At 51.4% G+C, this 17697-nt stretch overlaps 1 protein-coding gene and 1 long non-coding RNA gene across 2 annotated transcripts; one reads left to right on the top strand and one right to left on the bottom strand.

Annotated features, from left to right (window-relative positions):
• The first annotated feature begins 8652 nt into the window (after window positions 1-8652).
• Window positions 8653-12914, top strand: LOC142069607 (uncharacterized). The gene is made up of 2 exons (XR_012665523.1): window positions 8653-8828; window positions 11358-12914. It is a non-coding gene; the product is annotated as an uncharacterized LOC142069607 (long non-coding RNA).
• A 1029-nt stretch (window positions 12915-13943) lies between these two features.
• Window positions 13944-15776, bottom strand: ZNF593 (zinc finger protein 593). Its single transcript, XM_048825942.2, has 3 exons — window positions 15514-15776; window positions 14962-15024; window positions 13944-14501 (listed from the first exon to the last, which is right to left on the bottom strand). Exons 1-3 carry the CDS (start codon window positions 15708-15710, stop codon window positions 14372-14374), a joined length of 390 nt encoding a protein of 129 aa, XP_048681899.1. The 5' UTR covers window positions 15711-15776; the 3' UTR covers window positions 13944-14371.
• Between the last annotated feature and the right edge of the window lie 1921 nt (window positions 15777-17697).

The following is a 17697-nucleotide window of genomic DNA, read 5'->3' as shown; positions in this document are numbered from 1 at the left end:
TGACATTCTGTGTCTCAGTTTCCTCACCTGTAAAATGGGAATAAGTATAGCTGGCCTACCAGCTCATCGCAGGGGAATCATGAGAGTTTAAGTCTGTAAAGTGCTTTAAGATCCTTACAGGAAATGTGTTGTAAAAGTACAAAGTATTATTACTAACAGAGTGTGGCTAAACATCACATCCTCACTCTAAATATTAAAGCAAACACCAGCCTTGATGACTGCATGTCATCCGGGAGCATGTCCTACTGGTTCTTGCAGAGGCTGGCAATTAGAAACTCCTGGATTTTATACCCAGCCACTGCCCCAGTGCATGACCGTGGGCAAGTCACTTAGCCTCAGCTTCCCTCTCTGTAAAATGGATTCACCTTGGTAGATACTTGGAGAAATACAGAATCTTAGAAATGTAGGACTGGAAGGGTCCTCGACTGATCATCTAGTCCTGTCCCCTGCACTGAGGCAGGACTAAGTATCACCTAGACCATCCCTGACAGGTGTTTGTCTAACCCAGTCATACTCAGACTGAGGCTCGCAAGCTGCAGGTGGCTCTTTAATGAGTCTCCGGTGGCTCTTTGCAGCATGTGATATCAAAACACTGTGTGATTTAATTATTAACCAATCTAAGTTCTTAACCAATCAGGGGGCTTTTACTATGTTATTACCCAATTGTAGTTGATAAAATAATAACACCGAGTCAGTCATTTTGCTGTGAGAATCATATACAGTATATATAAATAGTAAATGAACCACGGAATTCACACTACTGTGACTCTGAGGTTTGATTATCACTGGTCTAACCGGTTCTTAAAAACCCCCAGTGACGGAGATTCCACAACCTCCCTAGGCAATTTGTTCCAGTGCTTCACCACCCTGTCGGAAAAGAAGTTTTTCCTGATGCCCCAACCTAAACCGCCCTTACTGCAATTTAAGCCCATTGCTTCTTGTCCCGTCCTCGGTAGATAAGGAGAAAAATTCTTCACCCTCCGCTTTATAACAATCTTTTACATACATGGAGACTGTTATCATAGGTGCCATCTCCGTGGGTGCTCCGGGGCTGGAGCACCCGTGGGGAAAAATTAGTGGGTGCCCCCCCACCTCTCCACCTCCTCCCCTGAGCGCGCACCTTGTCCCCGCTCCTTCCCCCTCCCTCCCAGCGCTTGCCGCTGCCAAACAGCTGTAGCAAACTCCGGGAGCGAGGGGGAGGAGCGGGAACGTGGCGCGCGAGGGGGAGGAGGCGGGGCCGGGGCGGGGATTTGGGGAAGGAGTCCAATAGGGGCAGGGAGGGGGCGGAGTTGGGGTGGGAACTTTGGGGAAGGGGTTGGAATGAGGGCTGGGCAGGGTGGAGTCGGGGCGGGGCCGGAGGCAGAGAGGGCTCGAGCACCCACGGGCGCCATTAGAAGTTGGCGCCTATGACTGTTGTCATGTCCCCCGCCTCAGTCTTCTCTTCTCCAGACTAAACAATTTTTTCAATATTTCCATGTAGATCATGTTTTCTAGACCTTTCATAATTTGTGTTGCTCTCCTCTGCACTTTCTCCAATTTGCGCACCTCTTTCCTGAAGTGCAGTGCCCAGAGCGGGACACAAGACTCCAGCTGAGGCCTTATCAGTGCTGAGTAGAAAGGAAGCAGTACTTCGCGTGTCTTGCTCACAGCACTCTGGCTCATACAGCCCGGAATGATGTTTGCTTGTTTTGCAACAGTGTTGACTCATATTTAGTTTGTGATCCACTATAATCTCCAGATCCTTTTCTGCAGTACTCCTCCCTAGAGAGTCATTTCCCATTTTGTATCTGTGCAATTGATTACTCCGTCCCAAGTGTAATACTTTGCATTTGTCCTTATTGACGTTCAGCCTGTTTATTTCAGACCATTTCTCCAGTTTGTCAAGATCATCAAAAGACCTGTCACAAGAGTTAGCAGTGCACATCCCAGATCTTAGCAGAGTCAGTGTCCTTGTTTTCAGATCCTGTTGGATTATTGCACATCAAGGGGGTGTTGTTAACATCCACAGATATTTCCTGGACATTAATCAGGGTCTCATTTACTATCTATTTACCTTAGGGTTTTATACTGTTGCCCAACATCATAGTATCTGAGCTTCTTCCACGTAAAATCAATAGCAACTTCATGGAGTCTTTAGCATTTCTCCCTCTTTGGGGTCTAAACTCTGCTTGGGTTAGGGTTTGGTTTTTTGTGGGAGTTGGTAGGTGATCGGGACCAAAAGGGGTGTCTGAATTGTAAGTGTCACTTATGGTGGTATGCCTTTAGGGATGTATATTTAGGAAGCCAGAACACTTCCTAAATATACATCCCTAAAAATGGTCAGATTCCGAGTTCACCTAATCTTCTCTGGAAGGCTTTACCCTAACCGGATCCCCTCTGACTAACAACCCCAGGAACGGCTAAGCATGATCCCTCACGTTGTTGCACACACCCTCACTACGGCTCTTCAGAAGCTGGTGAGGTCTCCAGAAAAACCGTCCTCAGTCTCTTCTCAGACTCTGCAGTATCTTGGAGCCTCATAAATAGAGCTGGAATCCAAGTTGCTAAATACAGCTTCTCCTTCATTACACATTGCACAGTTCAACTCTCCAGGACCTCTGGAGGGGAAGCAAATAAGCGTTTCACAGAGGAGCATCTGTAATCATGCATATAAACCCTCTCCATTTAGTGTTAAGTGCTTTCTAGTGAAGTCTAAGGTTTTTTGCACCAAGGTAGTTGGGCCAGTGCAAACCCTCAGAGGAGATGTGCTAGCCAGCGCAAGCCCCACTTTATATCTGTGCTACACTTCTACACCAGGGGGTTGTTTTACTTGTCCAGCCAACGCTCCACACATGGCTAGGGTCAGCTCTCTGTAGAGTTTGCAGCCGTTGCTTGTGCATTGCCTCATTTCCATCAGCCGTGCGAAAGGGGCCCAGACCTTCCCCACCAGCACAGTCCTGCTCCGAGGCAAAGCTGCTCTCATACCCTGCAGTCACTGCAGCCAGCCCCGCAACAGGCTTCCCCTGCCCCACCTGGGCACAACTACCCTCCCCCCCTTCTCTTCTCAGTGCAGTAGCTTCCCAGAGCTACCTCCTCTCTTAGGTCTGCACTACAATCAGTGATAATAAAGGATTCCCCTTCTAATATAGACCTGCCTCCTCCACACCTGCTCAGTGCAGTTATCCAGGTAACAAGGTCCCAGACTTTCTGCTGGGGTTACTCATGACATCCCCTGCAACGGATTACTTTCCCCCTCCCAGTACTGCTCTCCCCTCCCCTCCTCACTATGGGAACATCAGGCATGAGGCGTCTCACGTCGGGCGTCCAAAATCAGAGGCCACTTCCGAGAACTTTGGCCCAAATCTTCCTGTCACAAAAGAAACTCGTTGCTCAAGGGACAAAAGGCCAATGAAATTCTGCCTCTAACAGAAAGCTGCCATGAGGTAGCTGCTGAGAAGAGCAGGCTTGAGTTGGACAATCCCAAGGATGACCCAGACCCAAGGATCCTTGCTCAGACTTAGAGTGACCATTCCGGATTCCCCTTTGCGGGAGACAGCTCTGACGGGCCTGGCTTGCAGACTCTTTGCTCACACTTCCAGGTCAAAACCTTGATTCTAAAGGAAACAAATGTAACTGGTTTGCTGCTGCTATTCCCTTCTCAGGAGCACCAGGGGGCCCCTGTAAGGATCCAGGAGCTGGTGCATTTTAAAATATAAGGTTATCTAAAACCAAAAACACCAGTGAGGAAAGGGGAGGTAGCCTTGTCTAGTGGTTAGGGCACTAGGCCTGGTCAGTCACGAGATATGGATTCTGTTCCTGGCACCAAAATGAATTTGGCCAACTCACCGCACTGTGCCTCAGTTTCCCCATCTATACAAGAGGGATAATGATGCTTACCCACCTCACGTGGTGTTGTGAGGAGATGTTCATATCTGCTTGGAAAGTGTTTTGCAATCCTAGTGAAGCATGACAGCGGAGGACAAAGCACATGGTAAATTCACGCTCTAGCTAAAGTATTGGGAAAGACCTGAATCATTTCTCTGGATGTTGTTTGGTTCTGTGGAAGCAGCGCACCCTGGAGTCCAATTCTCCTAATTGCATTGGGAGTTCCAATTGAAGGGCTGCATTGACACTGTAACACTTGGACTAGCTTCCTCTCTGCAGCAAAGATTTGAAGGAGTGGCGTGTTACCTCTTTCCCAGTCCCCTGTATGCTGTGCATCCCCCCTCCCCCCCACCAAACACACACACACACACCTACCTCGGCAGTGCACGTAGCTGCCACGTTAATCCCCCCTCCCCGGATCCTCACTGGGTTCTTTGTTCTCCCGTCCCATCAGAGGCAGGATCTCCACTGAGGAAAGCGGCGTGGTCTGAGCATAGGACTGGGTGTCAGGGCCTCTAATCCCTGCTCTGACAACGATTTCCTCTTTGACCTTGGGAAAATCACTCACCCTCTCTGTGCCTCAGTTTCCCCCTCTGTAAAAGGAGATAATACTTGCCTGTTTCCCAGGCCTACAGGCTTCATCCATGTTAGGCCTGGCTGTGCCAGTCAATGACAGTCCCGAGATAATATCCACAAAATACTCAACTCTGTTCTCCATCTTCTGCCCCACCCCCACAGTACTTTCTCCCATGCAAGAACACCCCTTCTCTGTTCGGTTTTGTCAAGCCCTCTCCCACATGCACACACCCTCCCAGTGAGTTTCCTGCCCCCAGAACTGCCTCACTCCCACCCACTCACTCTGCTCTTTGCCCGGGTGGTCTCCAGATCTCTTAGTTACACGGGGGGGGGGACTTTTCCTCTTAGCAGCTCCACAGCCCTGCTCAGGGCTCTGCAGGCCAGCCCAGGAGTCCCACACAGGAAGGTCGAGTTGCCCACTTTTTCTGTTCTTTTTCCCTTTGGAAAACATTGCTGCTCTGCTGAGCGAAGGGGCAGGTCAGCTTGCGAGATGCACCAACAGAGATGACCCTGACCCTGCAAAGCCTCTCCCAGGCAAGTCGACCTTCCTCACCTGAGCTGGCCCCACTGAAGTCAGCTGAGCTCCCGAAAGGTTTTGCAAGATCTGGCTGTTGCAGCCAGCTCCAGTCGCTCACTGGATCCAGGCTGGAAGAGCCACAAGACTCGTCTAGGAAGTCATCTACAGACCCCTTGAGCACTCACCCAGCAGTATCTTCCCTCCTGTGTGGTCAGTGGTGCTGCAGATACTGGTCACCGTGCCGGGCAGACTGTTTGTAGCATGCACTTGGGGTGTTCGGCATCTGAGATCTGCAGGGGGAGGAGGAGAGGTTTGTCTGTAGTCCAGCAAGGAACAGAGGAGGGGGCAAAATCACTGTCCTGTGGTGGGGGTTCCTCATGAGTAGAGGGCAGCAGTTCCCCAGAACAGAAGGATGATCTTGTAGGTAAGGTCCTGGGCTGGGATTCCGGTTCCCAGCTCTACCATGGACTCCCCTGCATGATCTTGTCACCTCATCCCGCCGTGCCTCGGTCCCCCCGTCAAATGGGGCTCACGACACTTTCTTCTGCTCTTTGTCTATTTCAGTGGCGAGCTCTTCGGTGCAGGACAGTCTCTTCCTCCAGGTCGTAGCACAAACAAGCCACCATCTTGGCTGATGCTGCTAGGCTCCACTAATACAAACCATGGCAAAGGGAACCAATTCCACAGACGCTTTAGAACTGCGGCTCTTAGTCCCTTAGGGCCTGATCTTTACGCACCTAAATACCTTTAACAATCTAGCTCCCTAGGAACTAGCCCCAGGACAGGAAAGCCCGACATCCCATCATTACAGGGCATCACACCCTAGGAGCCTCCTGAGGATATACCGACAGGCGATTTGCTTTCAGGCACTTCAGTTGGCACATTCCTTGCCTTGTTATAGGGAGACACCTGCATTTCTCGCCATGCTGACTCCAGTAGGGAGCTTTACCCCACCCACTCCACTGCAGGCTAGGAGCCTTGTCTGAGAACTGGCCTAGAGCAATTGTTCTGAGCTCAGGTTTTGCATCGGTAGGCGCTTTATTCTGCTTTTGTAAATACAAAGGGAGGATCAGACAGGGATAGAAGGGGCTGGGCGTCTGGCTGATTGTCCAGCTCCATGCTCCAATATCTGCAGGGGCGTTTTCCAAACCTGTCTAATCAGAGAGGCGGCTTTGGCTGTATTCTTTAGGTTTCTCTTCAGAGTAGCAGCAGCTAAAGCATTAGCCTGGGACTCTGGAGAGGTGAGTTCTATGCCGAGCTCCGTTGCTGGGTGAGTTTGGGCCTCTTTCTGTGCCTCAGTTTCCCCTTCTGTAAAATGGGGCTCATTACACTGACCTCCTTTGATGGGAAACACTAGATTTTATGATTAGAAGTTGCCCTCAAGTGAAGGGAATGCGGGTGGAAGGTGCAGGACGAACAGGGACGGGTGGCTGATATTGCCTATGATTGATCGACACTGAAACCTTATACGAGCATAGCTCTGTCAGCCAGGGGGAGTGAAAACCCATACTCCTGACCGACGTAGCTAAAAAGCCCCAGTGTAGATGCTGCTATGTTAACAGAAGAGGGTTTTCGACGCCACAGCTAAGGGCGTTCGGGGAGGTGGTGTTCTGACACCAGCCAAAACCTCCTTCTGTCAGAGCACGCTGAGCCTGTGCTGCGCTCGGGGGCTATGCCGGCAGAGGCTCTGTGTGTAGACACAGACCGTATAGAGCAGGGACACCGGCACTGTCAGCTCTTCCCACCCTGCCCTGCTGGAGTGCCTGGGGCCTGCTCAGGAGCGCCCCCTCACGCGATGAAAGGGGAGTTCAGTCAGCCCTTGGCCTTTCTGCTGCCCGGACTCACAGGGAGCCGCTAGCACCGGGTGTGTGGTGATTTTTGTGAAGCAGACACCTATGAAGCAGGGTCTGGTGTCACGGCTCGCTCTGCGAGGAAGGCTCATGGCATTACCATGCATGCTCTGGAGATCGAGTGACTCACCCACGGTCACACAAGAAGTTTGGGTCGGGTGTCCAGTCCATTAGACCACACTTCCTTTCACCCACCACGGCTCCTACTGTCCTCCTCACCCTTTCCCAGAGCCCTTGGAGCCGTTTGATGGTCTCTCCTTCACGCCCCACGTTCTTTCAATTCTGCTCCTCTCTCGGAAGCCATCCCCCCATTGGAAGGACGCAGCTGTCATGGGATGGACAAGGAATTCAGTCTTCAGCTGCTTCCCCCTTCACTGACAAAGGGGAATTCATTCTTGATGCTCACCCAGTTCTGGACATGCACTTCCCACCCAACACATCACCAATGAGCTCTCACCTTGATCTGGAGGCTCCAGCCTCTCCTGGGCCTGGAGGGCAAGATGCTCCCTCCATGTTCCTTCAACCCAGGGCTTCCATACACAGCTCCTCCTGTCCTGCAGCAATTGTCTGCCCATCCTCCCCAGGGAGCGAGGCCGGATTATCAGCATCTGTCACTGTGCTTCTGGATTTCCCATGCTGACTCAGATTAAGGCTGCTGCTGTCGTGAATTTGACCCCCGTCTACTGCTGGGACTGTTTTCATGAGATAATCTCCAGCCGTCTAAACTGCTTGGGAAAGCAGCTGGGGGTTGGCGTGGGGCGGAAAGCGAGTTTCAGCTTTGGTGATGTGATTAGAAAGTTTCCATGCACTGGGGCCTGGACAGGCACAACCCATCCCAACGGCTCACCGTGAGGTTCAGACTTCATGCCGGATCCCTGTTCCCAAGTCCCAGCCCAGTGCTTTAACCACAGCACCATTCCATCCGGCATCTCACACCTGCAGCTAAGTAGGCACCTTTCCCACAAGGCAGCTGGATCCCAGCCAGGCAAGGGCGCCCCCTGTTGGTACTTGTAAGATGTTTCCATCCTCATCTCTCCAGATCCGTAACCTTCAAGCGAAGCCCCCAGCCGTTCTCTCGTGCCCGGTGTGATTCTTTGCTTCCCTCCTGTTTGGCCCCTCTTTAGCGGGCTCTGGAGGAGATTCCAGAACGATATATTCAGTACGAAACGCTTTCTTGCCCGGCAGATGCCTCTCCCTCTCAGTGTCTCTCTCGCATGCGCTCGGCGAAGCAGCGAGCGCTGATCTCTTGTGACAGCTGCTCCCGGGGCTGGCTGTGGTTGGGATCGTCATCAGGGCGGGGGTGTGTGTGGGTAATATTTAAAAGCGCCACAACACAGCTGCCTGCCAGTCCTGCTGCCTGGCACTCAGGGACTGGAGTCCAACACAGGTAAGCGATCAACAATGAAACCCATCCCCATTGCATTGAGAGGAAATTGTTTCTATTGGGGGAAGGACAGGCTGGGGTCCAGGAATTGGTTCAGAGCGAAGGTGAATTTAGATAGGGATTCCCATCACAAAATGGGGTGTGGAGAAAACACGTGCTCCTCTCCCCCCAAGCCTGGGGAAAGGCCATTAGCGGCAGCCTGGGGTATAAGTGCCAATGCTGGGAACTGGGAAGGAGCATCTAAGGGGAAACACTAATTACATGATTCTAATCCTGGCCTAACGATGGAGCGCTCAGCCATTGGGCTGGGGCTGCATTTTGGAAACGCTGGTTTGGAGCAGGTTGGGGGAGCGAGGGGGGCAGGCTGTTTCCCAGTGATTTCCGTGGGCCAAAGAACACGTCTTTATGGCTGTTAATCTGGGTGGAGACTGTTTTCTGCTTCCTCTGGTTCCTGAACAGCCTCCCTGATCTTCAACTCTGCCCATCTTCCTCCTACAGCCGGAGGCAGTCAAGGCAAGTCTGTGAAGCTGCCTGACTACAAGCAGAAGACGGCACCCAACATCCACCCTTCCTCCTTCTGGGAGCCATGATCATCCGCCTCAGGCACTTAACCCCGGGGTACTTCCGCTTGCTCCAGGTAACACCCCTCCCCCCCCCCCACACCCCCTCCAGTAGGGCTGTTGGTTTGCTTGGATATTCCGGCCAGTCCATGATCCTTTATTGATGCCTCTGTTCCCCCTATTCCTCATTGATCTTCCTGGGATCCAGTTCCAGGCCTGAACCCTCTCTTGTCCAGTGAGCAGAGCAATCCCGGGGCCTGAGGCGCTTTGGGAATTGTAGCTCCGATAGGGTCGATCCCTTTGCCTCTCTCCTCCTGTCTGTCTTGGTGTTTTCAACCCGAAACCGAGAGTTAGTTCCCATCGAGTGCACCAGGCCTCCCTGTTTTGTCGAGGATCAGTATCTGGCACTTCCGTAGCCCCTGCCCGTACCTCAGTGCTTCGAGGAATCCCTGGAGCCTCTTCTGGGGGAGAGGGAGGCAGCCAACTGCCACACCATTAGGAGAGGGGACATTTTAATCAAGGATGTTGGAGCAAATGCCCGCTCTTCTGAACAGAGCCTGAGTCCACGCGGAATAGCCAGGACTTGGTGGGCCCACACCCACTAAACTACCTCCAACTCCTCTGATTGACTTCACAGTGCGTTGAGCCTGCTGTGATTTGCGCCCATGGGTCCCAGGCATTTTGCACATCTCAGCCCTGCTGAGCCATCCCCGGCCCCCAGCTTATAGCTCTGTGAGCAGCTGCACTTACAGGTACGGGGCTCATAGCTGTGCCGAGGCCGCTTTGCCTCAATCACCCAGTTGCAGTGGCAATCACTGCCCAGCTCCGACAGATCAAAATTTGAGGTGCTAATGCCTCCCCCCACCCTCACGGGGCTGCCCTGCCCCTGCCTCATCAGCTCGTCCTCAGGCAGGCCTGAGCCTGCCCACGCTGGCTCCATGGGTGCCAGGCATGCTCTGTGCCACCTGAGCGGTGATGCCCTACTTAGGACACTGCGTAGACACACGTGAGCGGAGAGCAAATGTCCCTGCAGCACTGATCATGCAGCATCACGCAGGAGAAGGAACTGCTCTCTGCTGTCCATAGCAGTGGCCGGGATAAGGCCAGTTTGCCGATTCCTCCTTCAACCCATCCCAAGCACACAGCCTTATGCGGACAGGCAGGCACAGTCACAGTCCTGCCCCGGCTAGTCACTGCTCCAGCAAGAGAATAAGACTCAGAGCAGCTTAAAGAACGTGGGCTAGTGGTTAGAGCAAGGGACTGGGAACCAGCATTCCTGGGCTCCATTCCCATTTCCGCCAGCGACTGGCTGCAGGGTGCAGCGGCAGTCTCCCTCTCCCTCTCCCTGTGGAGCTAATAGCTCAGAGTGGAGTTGCAACTGAACTTTCCGCTTTTAAGCAGCAATGCTGCTGATGGGGGCATAGTGGGACCAGGGGCATCATCAGTGGCGCTGAGATCTAACTGCACCTGCTCTACGGGGGGTATAGTGTGTATGATGGCAAGCCCTGCCTTGGGAGGCCATGAGCGTGAGTGGGGAGGAAAGTGGCAATCACCCACCAGGTGTATGCAGGTTTCAGATTGCTAGCTTCAGGCTAGGAGCTCTGCTCACAGGAGCAGAACGGAGGGGCGTTTGCCTAAAGGGCTCCACGTAAGGAATGGTGCTGGCTCTAACAAGTCAGCATTTCAGCTGGTAAAGTGCAGGGTAACGCCTTCCCCATAGGGCATTATTATGGCTTCACTGGCAGCACCTGCAGAGCAGATGGTTATTGTTCCTGAAATCCCCACTTTGAAAGGGACAGAACCACTCCTGTGAAAACTGTTGTAGGCTTTGTCTGTCTGTTCTCCTCCACCTTGCCACTTAGGACACTGCACCACAGAAAAACTCTCTTTTGGAAGAGCTGGTTATCAAAATGGGCAGGCTGCATTTCAGACCCAGATTCTGATCTCAGGGCCACAGGGGCCTGGATTCCCCATCCCAAATGAGAACACAGCTGAGAAACAGACACCTTCCACTGTAGCATAAGAGAAACCCTGATCTGCTCTTAATTTGGAGCACAGTCACTAGGGCTGAGATAATGGTTCCACACAGAAGGGCAGCGATGCCTAGATATATTCAGCAACAGGGTTCACTCCACTAGAGCATAGAGTTGAAGAATTTACAGACAGCCTCTTGGTTAGAAGTGACAGCACCTGCCACTCGCATATTAAATCCCATCATCCAGGGAGCCGTGCATGGAGAACACTTTCTAAGATTTCCTGGGGTGGCTTTGAATGGACATGATTGCGTATTAGCCAGGAATGGTCAGCTGGTGTTCCTTGCTGTCTGCATACCAGGAAAGGTGTCCCCTGTGGCAGGCCCCTAGCTAAAGGAAAGCCTGCACTGCAGATATAACTGCAGCCATTTCTAATTGGTGCAGATCACTGGATACAGACTCCTGCCATCCACAAGGAATATGGGGTTTCTTCAAGTTCACAACCCACAGGGGTTGATGGGAGACAGGCTTCCCTTGTCCTTCAAGCATTGAGACGATCAAGTTCCTCTCCCCTCAATCTGCTGGGACCATCTGCCTCACCTGTTCTAAAAAGCTGCCTTTCTCCTCTCATAGATGCAGCTGGCCAAGGGGCTGGAGTCCGAACCTAAAGACCGTCTGGTGAATCACTTGGCTCTATTCCTGGCCATCATGGGGCTAAGTCTGTCCTACTACAGTGTCTGCCAAATGACTGACCCAGTTAGAACCCCACCAGAACCATGAGGCTCAGCTGCGTGGATGGAGTGCTCCAGAGCGAAGGAGATTCCTGCAGCTCTGAGATGGTGGTGGGGACCAGGTCTTGGGCACTGGCATTCACTCTGGGGCACAGGGGACATCCATTAGGTACAAACAGCATCACTCTCCAGTCCTGCTCTCACACTAGGGTCAGCTACATTCTCCTTCCTTGGTCTGTAATGGAAGGTTAGTCACAGGCTTCCCTCACGCTGCTCTCCTGGACCCATGCTAAAAGGGTAGCAAGAAGCATCTCCTAACTTGCTTTGTGCTGGCTTGAAAGGGATTGCTCGGTACATGCTCTCTGGCCTGTCTTGCTTTTCCTAGCCTCTCACTGTAGTTGCTGTCCAGAGACCTTGAGTAGGTGAAGCTGTCACACCCCTTCCAGAGTTTCTCATGGAGTTATACCAGTTTGGGCCAATGGATTTTAATTGGGAAGTCCTACCCCGTCCACTGACCACCCCAGCACCTGTCCTTGCTCCACCCTTCCAGTACATGCAACTAAGCTACTAAATGAAAGGCTAGAACTTCTCCCTGCAGCTCTACCAGAGCTCATGACAGAAGGCTGGGGAACCTACTTCCATACGGGAGGCTGGAATCTAAACTTCAGTGGGATGTCTCCCACTTTACACAGAAGTGAGATCATAAAGTAGGATCTGCAGGAACTGAGGCTGAAAGGCTAGAAGGCATCCTCCCAGGCCAGGAGTAGAATCCATCTTGGTAGCTTACTAGTCACCCTGGCTTATGAGATTTCCAACAAGAGGCTTCCAGACAGCAATTTCCACATCACTGGCTGCACTTGTGTCCCCCTCTCTAAACCAATGTGATGGGGTATGACAGGCGGAATGCGCTGCATTGACAGCGAGAGAGGATGTTACACATGGTTGACTGAGCCCTTTTATCATCATCTCCCCCCGCCCAGCTCAGCTAGGAGCGGCGCATCATAGGATAGCAAAACAAGCTGGAACAAGGTCATTGCCGATTGCTGTTATATAACAATGCGCACAATGAGATGGCTGGGACCTAAATCATGCTGTTCAAGTACAGATTAGAAAGGGGGATTTTTCAAGAAGTCCAGACTGGCTGACATTAAATACTTAATTGCAGCAATTGTGCGAGGACACTGTCATGGAGAGATTAGTACATGTCTCTTCCCACCCACCAGGGACAGGTACACTTCACCTTCTCAGACAGCATCAGGCTAATCTTCACACCCATCACCTCTCTGAACATTTCTACAGCTGCGACCCGCTTGCTAGGTTTATGCTGCTAACAGGGAAGGCTAGATGTTAATACAAGGCATTTCTAAATTTTGATATCTCTCTCACCCTCCTTTATACCTGGGGAGGAGAGAACAGAGGAAATCATTTGGTGTTTGTCAAATAAATCCCTTTATATTAAGTGACCTGCTTGTCTCATCCTTTTGCCACCCCACATCCATGTGGCCAATAGAGTATATACGGTCAGGTGAGAAAAATATTACAAAGGCCTGGGGTGGGAGAGATGGTCTCCCCACCCTTGGGGGAGGGAGAAGAGAAGTGAAGATGTTTAATTTCCACTGATGCACTGCAGTGCCCTGCATTAGCTGAACTTGCTTTGTAGGGACTTACAGCAGACAGTGGCATTCCCCACATTCCACCCTGCAGATCCAGAGATTATCCTAACACAGACTATGTGTTTTCTAGAAAGTGCCTCACTGTTTGAGGGGCTCAAGCCAAGTACCCCGCTATGCTGTGGCAGCATATTGGCACATGCCGGCCAGTAGTATCCTACATCTGGTGGAACAGGGCTGAATTTGTTAGTCCCCTACTTGTAAAGTGGGTCAATGTGGACTCTGCCTACAATCTGCATGTCCCTCCTCTTAGGTTACTGATCTCATCAAAAACAGCTCCCTGGCTGGAAGGAGATCTCCCGCAATCAAATAACTGTCAGTGGGTTTTAAACAGTTTCATATGCAATTTGTATCCATCCCTAACAATGTGATGAGGTTGGGATCAGCCGGGTTGGGGATGTCTTTCAGCAGACTCCTCTTGATAGAAGAGAAGGGAAGGAGCTTAGTAAGTCATCCTCCCATACCAGGGAAGAGTTAACTAGACACTTGAAGAGGGCAGAAAGGAAATTGTTTGAGATGTTAGAACATCTGCCAAAGGAAATATATTAAGAATAAATATAGCAGTGAATTTAGCAGTGACCAAGCTGGAGGCTGCTCAGACCTCTTATCTAGGTGCCCCACAAATGAAAGGATAGGCTACTTCAACCAATTAAATTCAAACAGTCATAATGAACAATCAAGCTGGTGGGATTAGCCCTGTCCAGGTAGCTGGATGGTGAAAGGGATATTTTTGCTAACAATTCAGCTCAGCTCATTTTCCAAACTGAGTCCCTACAACTCAATCAGGATCAAACTGGCAAGGAATGTTCTATGGCTCATTTAGCAGCTGCCAGCTTGTTTATTAAAATAGTTTGATGGATGATTACAAAGGTCACACTCCTCAAGAGCTGCATTCACTGCTTAAAATACTAACACAAAGAGAAAAGACTGTAACAATCAGGTCAATATCACCAGGACGCTGGTCATCCTTTCTCTGGACCTCTAGCTGCACTGTATGTCCATGTTGCCAATGAGAACATAACGCACAATATCTGCCAAACCAAGAGGGTCCAAAGGTCTCCACTGGCCAGCGCTCTACTCCTTGCTGAAGAATTAATGAGAACAGCTGAGTTAATTTTTATGCCTTGTTGCAGGGGGAGTGTTTATAAAGACACTTGTTGAACTCAGAAAATATGCTGCCACGAAGTGGGGCTTTAAACAAGGGCGCTTTCTAATGGATCGGAGAACAATTGCTGGTCCTCCCTATTCAGCTGGATTCCTCCATCTCAAGCGGTTGAGTCTGTACTTCTATCTTCTTTGGAGGAATGTAGGATCCCATCCCAGCTGCTCTCTCTGCCTCCTGCTGGGTATAAGGCTCCTCACTCAACTGCTTCAGTCTAAAAAAGAAAAAAAAAACCCAAGAAAGGAACATGGGTTGTGATCTTTAATGTTCCCCCTGTAAGTCTAGCACTTTAAAAACTACCACAAACTGAAACCAGTTAAAGCTGCACTTGACATTGCCAGGTACATCTAGACTAAATCTCAGGTATTCAAATTTCAGAGTGGGATTGAAAAAACAGCAGTGGCAAAGCTATCATTGCTGCACCACCTGTTCTGTGACTAAATGGACACTTTCAGCCACTAGCAGAATTACACTATCTTTAGAAGACTTAAGAAGCCATGAAGACTGGTGGGGTGGGGAGAAGAGATGGGAAAAGAGATTTTTCAAGTAACTTTTTGAAAGGAAAAGGGAGTGAGGGATTTCTTATTCATAAGAACCCCAAATAAATCAGATTTTTTTCTTCATGCTAACAGGCTTCTAAGAAAAATATGCCCTCACAACAGAATTTACATTACCTTCTTTTGTGAACTTTAGATTTGAAATGTTCCTTCATGCTATTCAAATCGACAAAGTATCGCCTGTCGGGAGAGACGAAAGACGTTCAGGCAGTTGAAAACAATCCTGCCCTTTCCGTGGAAGCGTCAAGCTAAGAACTAAACAGGAGGCTTTGCAGGCTCAGACCGAAGACAGAGCTGAAGGCTCAGGATACCAAAGGTCATTACTGACCAAACACTGTTTCTATCAGAAGGTGGGGAAAGGGGCCTGATGAAGTTAAGTATTCGGCCCCGGGGCCCCGCTGTACAAACATGGGGGAAGGCAGGCAGGCAGGCTCGGGAGCCTCTTCCCGGTTAGCCCAGGGGACTGGGCCCTGGGAACACGCCCCTCACACCCCGCAGGCCACGGGCAGCCCCGGGGCCCCACGGCAGTTGGGCTCCCCCCGCGGAGGCAGGAGCACGAGCCCGGGTAGCGGGAGGGGCGGGCAGACAGACCGGGGGGGCGGGAGGGGCCATTTGGACGCCGCAGCCGCCCCCCCCTCACGCGCAATGCCCCCCCCCACTCTCACGCACGCGCAGTGCAGGCAGTAGTGCTGCGCGCTCCCGGGCATGTCGGGGTCCGGCTCCTGGTGCAGCAGCCTGGCCGCGTTGTCCGGCCGCAGGTCCCCGTGGATCTGGTCCAGGTCCCGGCGCCGCCGCTTCGCTTTCCACTGGCGGGCCAGGGAGTGCGCCTTGTGCGAGCCCGTGTGACGTGAGCTCCGCGGCGCCATGGCGCGGCTGGGAGAGAAAACGGAGCCGCCGCTTCCTCCCCTACTTCCGCTTCCGGCCGGCGCCGGCTTGTGACCTCATCACAGAGCGACCGCCCCTCCCGCTCCTGTCAGGGGAGCGAACCTAGCGCGCATGCGGGAAAGGCACAGGGCCAGGGTGGGAGCAGAACTCAGGGCAGGCGGGGGCGGGGCTGAGCCACGCCCCCCTTGGCTCCCTGCAATGACCCCCCTCCCCCATCAAAATCCAAAATGGCTCCTCGGGGTCGTGGCCACAATTCCCCCTCAGCTGCTGGGGGTGGGGGTATATTTCCCGCCTCTCTTGGGGAAGCCTCCTCTGATTGGCTGCTTTATCCTTTGCCGCCAATCAGGGCTGCTGTGGGAAACGGGCTCTGCTTGCTCCCCGTGCCCCAGCAGGCCCCATTCCAGGTAGGAGAAGGCACAGAGTTCGGTGGCTTGCGGCAGACTCGCGCTTCCCTGTCCTCCGCTCCGGCGACAAGGGGAGGGCTCTTGGGCCTGCTCCTCTCCCTCCCTGCAGCCCCTCTCCCGGGCCTGTGGGGGTGGGGGGTGAACTGCAGGAGGAGCAAAGGTGAGCCAAGGTCGTCCCACCTCCAGCCCTTTCCACACCTGTGTTTACACATGGCAGCAAAGAAAAGGAAAGTCGACACCGAGAACCGTTCGTTTGAAGCAAAGTGGACCGACGCTTATTGTTTTGTTTTACCACCACGTCCAAGGGGTTGACCAGTATGTTTAATTTGTACAGAGACTGTGGCTGTTGTTAAATGTGGGCACCTCAAACGGCACTACGAAATGAAGCACATGGATTTTGACCACAAGTATCCACTGGGCTCCCAATGAAGATCAGACAAGATCGCTTCATTGAAGGATACATATTGAAGGCAAGTGATGCTTCAGTTGCCTTTTCCTGAGCACTGATACTATTTCAAAGGCTACTTGTGCTTAGGAAAAGGCAACTGGAGCATCACTGCGGTGGGTGTGGATAATGGCAAAACACAGAAAACCTTTTGCAGATGCAGATGTTATTAAGCAGTGCATGGTTACTACAGCTGAAATCCTTTTTTGCAGAGAAGAAAGACATTGTTGACGCCTTCAGACAACTGCCGCTCTCAGACACAACAGCTATTAGGCATGCTGAGTTGATGGCACAAGACTTTTTCAAGCAATTGTGTATGAAACAGCAAATGGGAAAATTTTCCATGGCTGTGGAAGTGTCCCATATCATCAGGGACACAGCGCACCTAGCACTGTATGCCCATTTTTTTGATGGAGAGAATTTTGGGGAGGAGTTGTTGACCTTTATACTGCATAACTGTTGCACGCTAGGCAAAGATTTGTTTAATTCTGTTCAAACTGTTTTGTCTAATGAAGGTCTTGACGTAACTCAGATTGTGTCAGTTGCAACAGATGGCGCTCCTGCCATGATGGGCAGTTGCAGAGGGCTTGTGAAACACCTGCAAGATCTGAACCCCAATTTGATTTGCTATCACTGTGTAATTCACCAAACCGAACTTTGTGCGAAGCTTAGCAATGAGTATGCAACTGTATTGTCAATGGTGATTAAACTTGTCAACTTCCTTTGGTCCAAGTCATCACTGCAACAAAGACAGTTCAAAAGCTTTCTTTCAGAAGTATCTGCCAATTATGATGACCTGTTGGTTCATAATGACATCTGCTGGCTGAGCAGAGGGCAACTACTAAGAAGGCTGTGGGAAATTCGAGTTCATGTGGAAGAATATCTACATAACATTCCAGGGAAAAAGGCAGAAGAGTTACATGTGGTTTTGAGGGATGCTGCAAACATGAGCATCCTGGCCTTCCTTGTTGATTTGACAGGCCACTTAAATGATTTCGACTTAAAGCTACAAGGGTAAAATCACAACATAATGGATCTCCACAGTAGTGTCCCCTCATTTCAAAACAAACTGAGTCTCTTCAAAAGTGATTTGGAACCTGGAGAGATGCTGGGACACTG

The sequence above is a fragment of the Caretta caretta genome, chromosome 19 (assembly GCF_965140235.1).
Source record: "Caretta caretta isolate rCarCar2 chromosome 19, rCarCar1.hap1, whole genome shotgun sequence".
Classification (NCBI taxonomy): domain Eukaryota; kingdom Metazoa; phylum Chordata; order Testudines; family Cheloniidae; genus Caretta; species Caretta caretta.
Note: the sequence above shows the minus strand (reverse complement) of the source record. Positions and strands in the feature narration are given on the sequence as shown.